Here is a 15,636-nt window from a genome sequence, read left to right as displayed (position 1 = left end):
GATGTTTCCGTATACTTTGGAAAGATTCATTCATTTATTTGAAAGGCAGAGTGACACAGAAGGAGAGACAGAGATCTTCCATCTGCTGGTTCACTCTCCAGAGCCAGTAAAGGCTGGGACTGGGGCAGGCTGAAGTCAAGAGCCCAGCTGGGTCTCCCACGTGTGTGACAGGGACCCAAGCCCTCGGGCCATCATTGCTTCCTTCCCAGGTACATTGACAGAAAGCTGGATCGGAAGTGGAGGAGCCAGGATGTGAGCTGACACTTGTATATGGCATGCAGCTGCTGCAGCACACTACCCATTCCTCTGTGTTTTTGAGTGTGACTGTGTTGAACCGCTTGCTGTGCAAATCTTTGTGTAAATATTTGCATAATATTTTGTATGAAAATAATTCTTAAAGTGAATTCCCAAAGTAGAATTCTGGATCACATGGAAGTTTCTGTAACCTTAGACACTTGAAGTTGTGTACTTACCATGATAATTTCAGTAAGCCCAACTGCTCTGTGACATTCTGAATTATGTCAAGTGAAAACATGAATACTCACTGCACTCACTGTTAAACATCCAAGAATAGCCATTATTTAATTGTGATAGGCATAAATAAGGCAGGAGGGATTTAAGCATAGATATGCTATGTACATTTGTGAAACCACTGCCCAGGTAAGGTATGTACTGTCCATCACCCCAGAAAGGTTCCCTCAGGCCTCTTCCCAGCCAGTCTGTTGTGACTTCTATCACAGGAAGTTAATTTTTACCTGTTTTCACACTTTATATAAATAGGTAGTTCATACAGTGTGTTTATATTTAATAGCTCTTAAAAAATGCGGTTCTGGAGGGAAGTGCAAATACCAACTATAGTACTTAGAACAAAAGGATCTGCGGTAAAATTTATACTTAGAAAGAACAAGTCATTCAAAAGAATGAAATTGGGGGCAGGGGTTGTGACACAGTGGGTTTAAGCTGCTACTTGGAGCTCCTGCATCCCACATCAGAGTGCCAGTGTGCGTCCTGGGGGCAGAAGATGGCCCGAGTGTCTGGGTCCCTGCAGTGCACAGGGGAGATCCTGGTAGAGTTCTGGGCACCTGACTTTGGCTTGGCCCAGTTCTGGCTTTCGAGGTCATTTGAAGAATGAACCAGTGGGTGGAAGATCAGTCTGTCTCTCTTCCGGTCTCTCACTCTCATCCTCTCTCTAAGTCACTCTGCTTTTCAAATAAATAAATCTTTTTAAAAAGAGAATGAAATTGGACCCTTTATGCCATGTAGTACAAAAATTAACTTAATGAATCATAGACCTAAATATAAGAGCTAAAAAATGCCAAAAAACTATAAAGCTCTTATAAGAAAACATAGTTTCATGATGTTAGATTTGGTACATCGCTCTTGACCTGTTGGCTAAGATCAGATGTAGATTTGGTACCGATTTCCTGACACGGCACCACTGCTTAGGTGTCTGCGTCTGGCGTCAGCGAGTCCTGGCTGCTTCTGATCCAGCTTCCTGCTGATGCATAACTTGGGGTCAGCAGAGCATGGCTGAAGTACTTGGGTGGTTCCTCTACCCATGTGGGCCACTAGGATGGAATTTTTGGCTTCTGGCTTCTGGCTGGCCAAGTCCTGGCTGTTTTGGGTATTGGGGAAATTAACTAATTAGTTAATTAACTAATTAGCTGCTTTTTAAGTAACAATAAATAAATAAAATTTAAAATTAATAAATAAAATTTAAAATTCCATAAACTGGAGTGCATCAATATTAGAACTTTTTGTGCATCAAAGTATACTCGTCAAGGGAGCAAAAAGGCCACAGACTAGGAGAACACATTTGTAAAGCACGTCTCTGGTAGGGGATTAATAGCCACACTATTATACTCCTATAACTCAGCAACAACAAATGAACAAATCAGTGTAAAACATGGCAGAGGACCTGAGTAAATAGTTTTCCAAAGAAGGTGCCCGGTGGCCACTGAGGACACGATGGTGAGATGCTCAGCATCAGTCCCGAGGGAGTGCGGATCAGACCCGTCTGAGCAGGGCACCATTGTGCACACATGAGGACGGCTGTTCCACAGCAAGAAGTGCTGTCGGGGACGCGCCAGTGAGGAAAGTGAAGTGGCACAGCTGCTGTCAAACAGGGGGGCAGTGGGGCAGTTCCTCCAGAGACTTGTATGTGAGCCAGCAGTTCCGCTTCAGGGTGTGTCTGCAGGGGGAAGACGTCAACAGTCAATTGGTAAACCCATGGTTGGTGCAGCCTGATTGATGGTAGCTGAAAGAAACCACATAAGTGTGAAGGGATGCACAAAAAATAGGCCAACACATATGAGTTGTTTTTTAAAAAAGATTTTATCTATTTATTTGAGAGGTAGAGTTATAGACAGAGAGAGGGAGAGAAAGGTCTTCCACCTGCTGGTTCACTCCCCAAGTGACCGAAACAGCTGGAGCCGTTCTGAAGCCAGGAGCCAGGAGCTGCTTCTAGGTTTCCCGTGAGGGTGCAGGGGCCCGAGCACTTGGGCCATCGTGCACTGCTTTGTGTGATATGACGAAATTCTCCACGTCAGTGGTGGTGATGGTTGACCAACAGTGTGACTGTACTTAATGTTACTGAACTCCTTTTTTTTTTTTTTTAACTTATTTATTTATTTGAAAGTTAGAGTTACAGACAGAGAAGGAGAGAGAGAGAGGTCTTCCATCCTCTGATTCACTCCCCAGATAGCTGCAACCACCAGGACTGGGCCAGGCTGAGACCAGGAGCGGGGGCGGAGGGGGGGGATTTTCATCAATTAAATACATATTTGATAAGTTTATGGCAATACCAAGTATTTTTCTTGTTTATAAGTTGTTTTTCTCCAGTAGGAGGGCAGACTGCTCAGGCTGGTCGGTGTCAGAGGTGACAGCTCCATGATAGTAGTTGGGCTGTGTTGAGGTGGTAACTTGCGAGCTTGCGTCCAGGAGGGTTGTGGTACTGTTCCAGTTGCTTTTATGAGCTGTGGGGGAGATGGAAATTGGGAAGGGCCATTGTTTAGCTCACACACTTGCATTGCCAGTCACGTATGGTGTGTGTACTGACTCCGCGACATTCCCTCAACTAGCGCCCCTTGCTGTTCCAGGCCAGGCTTTCCGGAGACGATGAGCACCTCATCCAGCAGGCCCTGTCCTGGGCAGAGTGTGCATCGCAGCAGGCCTGGTGGTCTGCTGGGGTGAGAGCCTGGACTTAAAGGAGAACAGCTTTCCTGACTGGGAAGGATTTCAGAGGTCTGTTAGTGTGTGAATCGAATAGACAGTATAGCTCGCTTACTTGTCAGAGTTTTTTGACTTTGGGAGTCATTTCTGTGCAGTATCCTGCACAATTAGGGTGTTTTGTAGTAGCCACAGGGAGCTCCTTGCCTAAAGCCTTCATGTCGGAGACTGACCAGCCTACAGGACACTTCCTCCCCTTGGGGAAGACCATAATGCAGTTGTCCTCCTCATCCTGCCCTGCTCAGAGAAGCCGGGACCTAGCTAGGTGTGTTGACATAGAGAACAGAGGACAGAGGAGGTAGTCGCTGTCCTGGGTCGGCATCTCTCGGAGGGTCCCTCTCTGTGTACCTGAGTGCCTCCCCTACCCCCGCCATTTTCTTCCTTTGTGGAGGGAGGTGGCCTGGGGTGGAGACAAGGTCCTTATTTTAGAATGTAAAATTATGAAATAATTTAGGCATGCAGGAAAATACAGAAACAAATATAACACACATGTTTGTAACTAAACCAAGGTTAGAGGTGGTAGCATTTCGCCATATTTGCATCACAATTTTTGAAAAAAAGGAGTAAGATGCAGCGCTGGAGCCCTGCCCCATGTGTCCTCTCCCCACCTCCAGGCAGAGTTTGTCTGTTACTTTTGGATGTATAAAACTTTGACTATATGTGCGTTCATAAACATATACTACTGTTTTGTTTCTAAAAATTACATACAGATCAACCCTTCATTGCCTTCTCTTAATTCAACCTGATATTTTTAAGATTTGAACTGTTTCTAATTTTTTTTTTATAAAGATTTGTTTGTTTATTTGAAAGAGAGCAGGAGAGACAGAGAGAGATCTCCCAGTGCACTGGTTCACTCCCCAGGTAGCTTCAATGACCAGGCCTGGGCCAGGCTGAACCCAGGAGCTCAGAGCTTCATCTTCATCTCCTGTGAGGGTGGCAAGGCCCCAAGTGCTTGGGCCATCTTTCGCTTTCCCCGGGCCATTAGCAGGGAGCTGGATTGGAAGTGGAGTAGCCAGGCCTTGAACCAGCACCCATATGGGGTGCTGGCATCGCAGGCGGCAGCTTTTCCCGCTGTGGAACGACACCCACCAGCCTCGGTTTGAACCGTTTTAGTATGGGGTCTCATTCCTCTTTCCTGCCGTGCAGAGTTTAATCATGTGATTACAGCAAAGTTAATTTACCTGCTATTTTAGAGTTCGAGTGTGTCGTCCGCTTGGTGATTTTAAAGAGGGCTGCACGGAATATCCTTCCTGGGACACACAGGGGCATCTCCTAGGCGTACACTGGCAAGCCTCTTTGCTGGGCTCTCGGATCATTTCATTAATTGTTGAGGCTAGGCAAAAAAGCGCAGGATACGGTGAGGTGAAAAAAATAGAGTCCAGCATTGTGCCCATTTAGCGTGATACAGAGCTGCAAACGTTCATACATGTGTCCTTATTGGGACTGCTTCCCAAAATAAATACCTAAAGTCAGTGAATCATTTTTAGCTATACTTTCAGTCTCCAAAAATATTTGGAAGAATTCACAATTCTTTGAAAATTGGAATAACTTTTCTGTTATTGTGTGTGCTCATGCACCACTTTTAAGGGTTCTCTTTATTTAGAAATGAGTGGAGTAGATTATTTTTAAATAACAAAAGTTCTGATCCCAGACATTTTCTGGAGATTTCCACTTAGTTCAGCTTAGTGATACTGTTGTTTTTATTTAAATGTCTAGAGGCACAGAGTGGTTGCTGAGCAGTGGGTCACTGGCTGGATTAGTAGTTACTGACCAGCCAAGGCATGGTGCTGCCAGCAGTGTTGAGTTCGGGGTTTCCCACTGTTGGGTAGAGCTGGACACGTGTATAAATTGGTATGGTAGGTGTGATTGCATTTTGTGTGCCCTTTGAGTCGTCTTGCTTTAGAGATCCATTGAACAAATTCAAGCATTTCTTCTTTGAACAGCCATTTATTGACTGGAGAGTCCTTTCCCAGGAGACGTCTTTGAGGGAGGAGCTTGTAGTGTAATGATGCGGACTCACGGTAAATGGGTGAGCACACAGCAGTAGGGTAAACTAAGTAACTGAATCAGATGATAAAATGGGCAAGGCTGTGAGAAGGCGGTGGTCGGGGCTGAGCCCAGCCAGTGTGGCCGTCAGGGAGAGGTGAGTTCCAGGTCAGAAGCCCTCCGCGCAGCGCTGCTGGTGCACAGTAACTGTCGGGTAGTCACTGGTACTCTTAGTTACCGGAAATGGCTGAGACTAAGACCAATTAAAGAACAACAGCAACAACTCTGAGCTGCCAAAGTGGGTTTCGCGTGGCTGTGGGGCTAATAGCCAAGTTACTAGGTCAGATAATCAAACAGCCAGGAAAGTGCCCGCGCTCTCCTCCTGGCCTAGTCGTCTGGGCTCTCAGCGTCATCCTTGTCACGCTGTGTGGTGCCCCAGTCCTCAGTACGGGAGTGCAGCTGGGGTGTAGGTTGAGCCACACAGCGAGCTGCCTGTGCAGTGGTTGGGGGCCTCCCTTGTGTTGTGCTGGCCCTGCGGCCCTGCGGATTTATGTTCATGGTGATGATGCTGTGGTTTAAGGAGTCTCAGAAGCAGATAGATACTTGAATGCCTGGCAGATAAACAAAACCATAAAGTGGTTATTAAAGAATTAGACATTAGTTTCAGGCAGGTGGATATTATATTCAGAAGTTGGTTTTTAAAGGTAACACTTAAAATAATGCATATTTTAGAGAGAGCAAACTTTTTAACTTATAGTTTAGTCTGAAGTAGTAGCAGTATTTCTGTCAACTTCCAGAAAGGTTATTGTTTTTCTGATGACAGTGTCAATAAATGAATAGAGGACATAGCTCATTGTACAGCTGGAAATGTGAGGCCGGGACAGGTATGTGGTCAACCATATTCACACAGCCGAGCTGGACTAGGAACTGGGCTCAGATTTCATGGCTGTCTAACACAGAGATTCGCGACTGAGCTGGACTTCAGGAAGTATTGCTGCTGGGGGCTCCCTCCGAGACGAGATCCAGCCGGTGCACACGAGGGTACCTGAGTGCACCACCCTCTGTGGCCCACAGACTGAGGCGCCAGTGACGTTGGTCCAAGCTAACAAATTAGACCTTGTATCTGAAAGGACAGCCCCCGGGCTGCTCATGGTGGGGGACGTTAGTAAGAACCGAGGAGTGGACCTGTAGGCTGGGGTCGCCCTGGCAGGTTGCCCAGGATGTACACTGTTCTGTCTCCACTGAAGGTGGGCCTGTGCTCGCACACGTCCTCCCCATCCTGAGCTGCCCACATTCCTGCCGTTGGAATAGACAGTGAATGATTCTGGGAGTTTGTGCCTGCTGTCATGTTAGTCGGTTCCTACAATATGTCCTCTTGTAATCTGGCGTAGGCAAGAGGGCCCCCCTCCCCAAGTAACACTTCCATATTGTGCGTAAGGGTTTCTGTAAACCGGAAAGCCAACACAGTCAAGTGCAGTTCCTAGGGGAGCTGCTGGCTGTGCTGATGGAGCTTTGCAGTCATTTTAACACTGGCAGAAAGTGTTATCCTAACTGCTCCAAATCAGACTGCAGAGATGCTTGTGTGAAAGATAGTATTAGATATCAACTCAAACATATGGGTGTTGAGCGGGAGGATGTGTGGTGGTGGTGCCTGGTATTCCAGCATGTGGAGCTGTGTTTTGTGGAAATTCTTGGGTTTGGCTTATGGCAGGGACATACATTCATTATGAAGTATCAGAGTGTAGGATAAATAAAAGCAAAGAATTCCGCAGTGCACACTTGTCTGCGCTGTGCCACCAGAGGCGCGTCGTCCACACTGTCTGTGATTGCTGTAGCAGGGCTGGGTCCTGAGTGGGCCTGGGTCAGGGGAAACGGCGACTTCCACTTCGCGCCTTTTTGCCTTTTGCCCACTGTTTCTGGGAGAGCCTGTGCTAAGACGTCCGAGAGCAGAAGGTGTTGGTACTGTCCTCTTGACCGTTCCTCCCTCTTCCCGCCGTGAGTTTGGTGGTCGGGTAGCCGTGTGGTACCACACTTAACTGCACTGTGGGCCCCTGGGGCTCCAGGCCTGGAACTCTCAGCTGGGCCCTGGGATGTCACCCATTCTCAGCTCCAAGGTGCTTTCTGCCGACCTGGTGTGTCTTGTTTTCCTTTCTCTTTCATGCTCCCTCTCCCCATTGCGGGGGGGGGGGTGGGGGGGTGGGGGGGTGGGGGAAGGGGAAGCAGTCGTTAGACTCCTCATTGAAAACAATTTTGAAATATGGTCAATGGGTTGTGTATCCGCTGCATGGCAGAGGACCTTCCCTGGCGCTGCGGTCAAGGTCTTGGCTCCTGTGAGGTCGAGGCAGCCGGACCTTCTGACTATGCCCCCAGCGTTTGCACTGCACGACAGACACTTCGCTGAGGCTGTTTTATCAACTCAGGAAATGGTAATAGCCCTTTGCTAGGCAAGAGTCCCTTTCCTTCAGGAGCTCATATTGGTGGCTGTACTGTTTGGCAGAATCGATATTCTCTAAAAGGAAAGTGTCTTTAGCCTAAGGATACAGTTGCTAACATCGCTGGCGTGCCTCTGCTGTGAGTGTCACTGTCGGCCGTCCCATAGCTGTTCTGTACCGGGTGAAACACGCAGGCCTCACGCGTCCTATGAAGTCTCAGGCAGTTGACTCGGATGTGGGAGATTATGTTCATTTGCAGTGTTGCAGGGGGGTGTCTCTTCAACTTCTCAGCACAGGCATTGATGTTGGTGTTAGAAGCCTTTTTTCCCCATTTACTTTGTATGATATAATTAATACTTAATATTTCACAAGATATGATTGCTTTAAAGGCAAAGTCATGTTATCTTTTGACTTCATTGATGGTATGTGAGTAGAAGGCAGCATGTCGATTTAATCTAATGAAGAAGATTAAAAATATTGAACTCAGTTGCCTAGCAAAGAAGTCACTATATGTTGCTGACTTGAAACCATATTTGATTTCATTTAATTGCACGTTTTTATTTTCTCATTTGCTTTGCTTGACTTTTTGACAGCTGCCACCTCAGTATGGACAGCAAGGTGTGAGCGGTTACTGCCAGCAGGGCCAGCAGCCTTACTACAACCAGCAGCCGCAGCCCCCGCACCTCCCGCCGCAGGCGCAGTATCTGCCGGCCCAGTCCCAGCAGAGGTACCAGCCGCAGCAGGTGAGCACAGCCCCTGCTCCCAGGCCCCGTTCTCTCCTCCGGGTCTGTGTTCAAGGCAGACCGGGCTCCCAAAGTCGTCTTGTCCTATCTTCAGAATTGTGTTCTTGATGGGAAAACGTGGTTTTGATTAATTGCAGAACTAGAGCCTCACCTGTCCTCCCACCCTGCCTGCCCTCTCTCCCTTCCGGCCCTTGGCTCTCTGCTCTCCTCTGTCCCTGTCTGAGACTGAGCGGGAGAGCCACGTGTTTAATAGCTGCTTGCACGCTGGTTCATGACAGCCAGCTTGGGTCGCTTGCCATCTCCATTCTGAGTCTCAAGGAAGCACCCGCGTCTCTGGAGGTGTTCGGGGGGGAGAGCTGCATCCGGGGTCCTTGTTTTCCTCGGGCCTTGTCTTGTTTCTGTTTTGGGGCAAGTGCAAGTGCACTGCCTCAAACACTGTTGCCTTTGACACTGTTACTCTCCGTCTGCAAACTCACGAGAGCATCACCTCAGTTACGGTATGTTAAGATGCTAACAGGAGTGGTGTTCTTATCTATATCAAGCAGCTCTAGTCTAAATTCGCCTCATTGAATACTCTCCTAGGTAATTAGGGCATCTATTTCAGCATACATGGTTTGCAGGAAGGTAATGCATATGCATTTGGTACGGAGATTTAGATTTGGTTTTAGAAACTATCACTCATGAGTGACATGAAAAGGAGGCCCATCAAGGAACTCTCGCTGGGAATTCAGATACGACTTTGCAAGCATGCATGTCCAGTCCTAAGCATCAACATATAATTCCATTTCCACCTTTCTCTCTGCTTTCTCTGTGGTGAAAACAGGAAGGACACGTGGCTTTGACTTTCCATTTTTAAAGGGCATCTTATTTGGCCTGAATAACTGTTGGCATTAAGCAAAAAGTTAGTGTATGGGCCTTAATTTTAATACATTCAGCTGATTTCTTAAGTATTTGCTTGGGTTTGTTGAGGTCAATTCTCAAAGGACTTACTACAGCCAGTTTATGCCTTTAAGGTGAGCCTGTTAAAACAGTGGCTGAGATTCAGGCTTCTGTGCCATTCTTGGTTTTGGTAGGTGTGTTTTCAGAATTCTGGTGACAGATCTGGGGTTGGGGAGATGGCGATGTACAATGTTTCAGAGTTATCTGGTCCAGTGCTTTATTAAAGTGTCTGAAAACTTGAAGACACTTTAAGTATCAGTTCTTTTCAAGTCAAGTGAGAGACTGTATCTGGGTTTGTGATTAAGCAGCGTTTTAAAGCAGGGCTCAGAGCCTCACTGAACTTATCTGTAGATATGGAATGTTTTGTCAAGTCATCAAAACCTGAGGCCTCATAAGAGCGATTACAGTTTCCATTTTACTTTAGTGTGCTGAAGTGAATCTCTGATTATAAAGCCAGTTTGATTAAGGATTCCGCGTGCCTGTCATTTCCTTCAAGGCCAAGTTCAAAATTGACTTCCTTTATGAAGCGTTCACTGATGACTTGCAGCACGTGGCAATCATCTATTGAATATCCTTCACACTTAAATTTTTAAAACATCCTACAGGAGGAATCTTCCTTTACTGAATGTTATTTTATGTGCTTAGTTTAGGGCTATCTTATATTTTGATTGATAATTATTTAATAATTATTTCAATTATGATAAGAAATACTGTATAATGATGACTCTTTTGTAAATGTGGTCATTTAAAAAATATTTTCAGTGAAACCACACATTCTTTCAAGGGTATGTTGGTGTGTTTTTCTTGTGTTCAAACTGCCTAGCTGTAGAATGGGAATGGTTGAGTGTTTTTTTTTTGTTGTTTTGTTTTGTTTTGTTTTTTTGACAGAGTGGACAGTGAGAGAGAGAGACAGAGAGAAAGGTCTTCCTTTTGCCGTTGGTTCACCCTCCAATGGCCGCCGTGGCTGGCGCACAGTGGCCGGCACGCAGCGGCCGGCGCACCGCGCTGATCCGATGGCAGGAGCCAGGTGCTTCTCCTGGTCTCCCATGGGGTGCAGGGCCCAATACCTGGGCCATCCTCCACTGCACTCCCGGGCCACAGCAGAGAGCTGGCCTGGAAGAGGGGCAACCGGGATAGAATCCGGTGCCCCGACCGGGACTAGAACCCGGTGTGCTGGCGCGGCAAGGTGGAGGATTAGCCTAGTGAGCCGAGGCGCCGGCTGAGAATTTTAAAAATCTCATTAAACTCATGTGGGACCAAGAGGTAGAGGTTGGAGACAGATGCCCTAATCAGGTGGTCTGGTGTGATAGGAAGAGTCCTGGTGTTTCATGGCTTTGACAGATTGGGAAAACTTCTCCAAGAATAGAAATATGGCACTGTAGAGACAGTTAGCACTCCAAAACCAAAATTTCCTCAAATCAATCCTAAAACAAAGTAAAAATTATTAGTAGAATGTTAATAAGCCAATCCCAAAGGGACAAATACCACTTGTTCTCCTTGATAGGTGACAACTAACTGAGCACCAAAAAGGAAACCTGTTAAAGTGAAATGAACACTGTGAGAAACGGTGACTTGATCAGCCCTCACCCTGACTGTTGATGAGCAACTTGATATGTTATCCCTCTTAGTATTTTTTTTGTTTGTTCTACTTAATACTTTTGGTTGAATACTATAATCAATACACAATTCTTCTTAAGAGCTGACACTTAACTGAAAAATGATCGCTATTAAATGTAAGAGTGGGAATAAGAGAGGGAAGAGATGTGCAATTCGGGACATGCTCAAGCTGACTTACCTCAAACGGTAGAGTTCGAAACATACCAGGGGATTCGAATTCAATCCCATCAAGGTGGCATGTACCAATGCCATCTCACTAGTCCCAGTGATCAATTTCTGTTCACAATTGATCATAATGATAGGACTAAGAACCAAAGGGATCACATAAACAAGAATAGTGTCTGCAAATACTAGCTGATAGAATAAAAAAGGGAGAGAATGATCCAACATGGGAAGTGAGATACACAGCAGACCCATAGAATGGCAGATGCCCTAACAGCACTCTGGCCTCAGAATCAGCCCTTAAGGCATGCGGATCCAGCTGAAAAGCCCACGAGACTATTTCAGGCATGGAAAGCCAAGATACTCTGGGGGAAAAAAAAAACCTAAATGAAAGATCTCTGCGAGTGAGATCCCAGTGGAAAGAATGGGTCATCAAAGAAGGAGGTACCTTTCTCTGAAGGGAGGAGAGAAAAAGAAAAGAAAAGCAAGGGGAGTATCCAGACAAAAGTCTCTTTCTAGTCTTAGTTCCCCTTGCCCACTTCACTACCTACCCTAAGCAGCATGATGTAGTGTGTTGTTTTTTTTTTTTTAACATTTTCCCTATTTTTGTGCAAATGATGGCATACTACAGCATACCATACTCATTCTTCTGGGTTTTTTGGTCATCCCCTTTCCCAACTCACTTAAATTTATTTTTTGGAAAGCTTTCCAAAAAAGTCCATGAAGTGATCCCTCAATTCTTTTTTATAGTTATATTACATTTTGTTGACATACCATAGTATGTTTGAGATTATTTCTAGTTTGAAAATGAAACATGCAGTTGTAATTTACATTGTTGCCTTTGTGAAGTTTCATAAAGGCAACCTTACCTGTAGGACGACTTCCTAGATTCAGTGCTGCTGGGCCAGAGGCTATGTGCAACTTTAATTCTGGTAAATTTATGATTGCTCTTCACAGACGTTTTACTGATCTTTATTCCCACCATCTATGTGAGATGTTCCCTCTACATGCCATGTTTTTTGTTTTTAAATATTTTTATTTATTTATTTATTCAACAGGCAGAGTTACAGAGAGAGAGAGGGAGAAACAGAGAAAGAGGTCTTCCATCCGCTGGTTCACTGCAGATGGCTGCACCTGCTGGAGCTGGGCCCATCCAAAGCCAGGAGCCAGGAGCTTCTGTCCATGTCTCCTATGAGAGTGTAGGGGCCTAAGCACTTGGGTCATCTTCCATTGCTTTCTCCAGGCCATCAGCAGAGAGCAGGATTGGAAGAGGAGCAGCTGGGACACAAACTGGTGCCCAGTGATAGCCCCGGTGCCATGGTTTTATGAAGCTTCTGGATTTTTACCAATCTCATAACGAACGTTTTAGTTTACATTTGTCTTGTTAAAAAGTATTGCGCAGTGTCTTCTTAAACATTTGTTTGTATTTTTGTTTTCTTTTTTCTACAGTCTACATTGACATTTTTTTATCTTGATTTTTTTAGTTTTTGGTCTTTTTTAAACTTGATTTATAAAAACTCTTTATGTATTAGAGAGATTGAACATTTGCCTGGGATACAGTATCCTTCCACCCCTAATCTTTTCAGTTATCTTTTGACAGTGATAGTAGGTTTATTGTCATGTATAATAGTTTTTTAAAAAATTATCTTGTCAAGGGGCTGGCACTGTGGTGTTCAGGTAAAGTCGTCACCTGCAGTGCCAGCACCCCATATGAGCACCAGTTCAAGTCCCAGCTGCTCCACTTCTGATCCAGCTCTCTGCTGTGGCCTGGGAAAGCAGTAGAAGATGGCCCATGTCCTTGGGCCCCTGCACCCATGTGCGAGACCCGGAAGAAGCTCCTGGCACATGTGTGCATCTAAACATACAGAAATTAACTTATTGTGAGGAATTGGCTCAAGTAAGTCCAAAATGGGCAGTGTGAGCCATGGGAGCCGGGCAGCTGGAGCCATAGCCGTTGCTATGGTGCAGGGCTTCAGGCTGGAGACCTGGGAGGGCCAACGGTGCGGTGCAGTGGAGGCTGGCTGCTGGAACCCTCCCTCCCTCTTGCTGTTCATTCCAGTCCCCCCTGCAGACTAGCTCCGGAGGACAAGCTGCTGAACCAAAGCTACCAACTGAATCGCTTATTTCAGCTAAAAACAGCCTCCAAGTTGGCACATAAAATAAACCATTGCAGCAGTATCTATCCTTTTTTCTTTTTTTTATTTTATTTATTTATTTATTTATTTATTTTTAAATTTTTTGACAGGCAGAGTGACAGTGAGAGAGAGAGACAGAGAGAAAGGTCTTCCTTTGCTGTTGGTTCACCCTCCAATGGCTGCCGCAGCCAGCGTGCTGCTGCGGCCGGCGCACCACGCTGATCCGAAGCCAGGAGCCAGGTACTTATCCTGGTCTCCCATGGGGTGCAGGGCCCAAGCACTTGGGCCATCCTCCACTGCACTCCCGGGCCACAGCAGAGAGCTGGCCTGGAAGGGGGCAACCGGGACAGAATCCATTGCCCCGACCAGGACTAGCACCCGGTGTGCCGGTGCCATAAGGCGGAGGATTAGCCTAGTGAGCCGCGGCACCGGCAGCAGTATCTATCCTAATTGATGGGAGATGCCACTTTGATCATTTTTGGAATTCCTTTTGGTTTGGTGTTATTCTGGGATTTCTACTCTTTTCCATTGATCCCTTAACTAGGGCATTAGTGCTGTTATCAGTTAGGACTTCAGGTAGGGCTAGTACACCTTCATTCTTCATTTTCGGAGTTTTCTTGTTTGTGTCTGCTTACTTTTTCATTTCTGCTCATGAGGTATTTGTTTTTTTGAGGGGGATCACTGTGAAACAGGTAATATTTGCAAAAAAAGGATAAGAAAGCCAATGAAAGTTCCTTACTTGAACAGTTTTTGCTGGTGGATCACACCGACCAGACTTGGAACATATTTGTCATGGCAGCAGCTGGGTTGCTGTAGGCCAGGGAGGATCAGGAAAAGGTGGGACATGGTCGTGTGTTCTGGAAGGTCCTAAGAGGGATTAGGGAAGTGAGGGGCAGGACTCTGTTTCTGCGCTCCAGAGGGCATTTTGGTGATCAGCTGTTTTGACTTTTGTCCACCAAGAGAGAGTGTTAGACAGGTGTGGGGCGCGGTTGGTAGTTTTGTTGTCAGAGAGCGGCCTGCCCACGTCTCCTCTCAGCGCGGTTCTTGGCAGGTGGAGCCCTGCAGCCTGCTTGCTCCCGTGCCCACTTTGCCTCCTTACTTCCCACGTTCCTGCTCTGCTGGCCCTCCTTGCGCATGACTTCTCTTTCCATTTCTCTAGGGACTTTTGAATTTCCTTTACAGCTTTCTTCAAAAAGGGCTGCTTGTACTTGTTAGGACTATTTCTATATAGCTTTTATTTTGTTGGCATTGTAAATGGTACACTTTTTAAAATCACCTTTCTCATTATTGATGCATACAAGCACAAAAACTTTGTGCGTCAACTGTGTGTGTGTGTTTGTGACCAGGGACCATTTACATTCTGGTAAAGTTTACTAATTCTGTTCTAAGGTTCATTTGTTTATTTATTTATTTATGAGAGGCAGAGAGACAGAGACAGGGAGGAAAAGAGAGCTGCCACCTGCTGGTTCTCTCCTGAGAAGCCCAGCCACGGCCAGGAGCTGGGAACACAATCCAGGTCCTCCATGTGGGTGCAGCAACCCGATTACTTGAGCTATCAGCACTGCATGGTAGGGTCTGCATTGGCAGGAAGCTGGAGACAAGCTGGAGCCAGGAATGAGACCCCAGCCTCTGATGTGGGCTGCAGCCATGATTAGATTAAGACTTTCAGCATTTCGTCATTAAGTGTGATCTCCTCTCTTTTGCTGTTGTTTCTTTCCCTCTCTTTCTGGAGCTGCCCATTATTGGGCTAAGGAAGTTCTCTTCTTTACAAGGTTGCTAGGAGGCTTTCATCATGAACGGAAACCGAATCTTCTCTTACACCTTTGTTTTGTCAGTTAAGATGGTCGGGTTGTTTTCTAACTTATACTATGTTACTAAGGCAAATTACCCTTTTTAGATAAAAAGTTTTAAGTTGAACTTGCGTTCTGAAATGCGTCTAGCCTCACATATTACCCGTGTTTGTACCGCTGGATTCAGTTTACTAGCCTGTGTTCCGGTTTTTGAGTAAGTGTTCATGATGAGAGTGTCCTGTAGTTACCCTTGTGAGGTTTTGAGCTTTGCAACATGAATTGGAGACTCATCTCTTAAAAAAAGAAGTTCATCTGATTTATTTGGAGTACACAGAGAGAGAGCTCTTCTGTCTACTTGTGCATATCCCCAGTGCCTGCAATGGCCAACGCTGGGCCAGGCTGAAGCCAGGAACCTGGAACTCAGTCCGGTTCTGCCCTGTGGATGGCAGAGACTCAAGTACTTGAGTCCTCAGCTGCTGCCTCCCAGGGTGGGCGTTAACAGGAAGTTGGGTTGGAAGCGGAGTTAACTGGTCCTTAAATGAGGCAGTCCGAGATGGGATGTGGCGGCCTAAATAGCATCTTAACCATTCTGCCCAGTGCCCCC

General features: G+C 46.1%; 1 protein-coding gene across 19 annotated transcripts in view; it reads left to right on the top strand.

Annotated features, from left to right (window-relative positions):
• ARID1B (AT-rich interaction domain 1B) overlaps nt 1-15,636 on the top strand; it is a 444,025-nt gene that overhangs the window by 121,850 nt on the left and 306,539 nt on the right. For 17 of the 19 annotated variants that reach the window (XM_051855225.3, XM_051855226.3, XM_051855224.3 and 14 more), the window contains one exon: nt 8,240-8,389. The exons of the other annotated variants lie outside the window; for them this stretch is intronic. In XM_051855225.3, the coding sequence (XP_051711185.3) occupies nt 8,240-8,389 (150 nt within the window). The remainder of the gene's footprint in view (nt 1-8,239; nt 8,390-15,636) is intronic. 19 annotated transcript variants of the gene reach the window in all.

Source organism: Oryctolagus cuniculus, chromosome 5, assembly GCF_051225735.1.
Source record: "Oryctolagus cuniculus isolate XC-2025 breed Fujian yellow rabbit chromosome 5, ASM5122573v1, whole genome shotgun sequence".
NCBI lineage: Eukaryota > Metazoa > Chordata > Mammalia > Lagomorpha > Leporidae > Oryctolagus > Oryctolagus cuniculus.
Note: the sequence above shows the minus strand (reverse complement) of the source record. Positions and strands in the feature narration are given on the sequence as shown.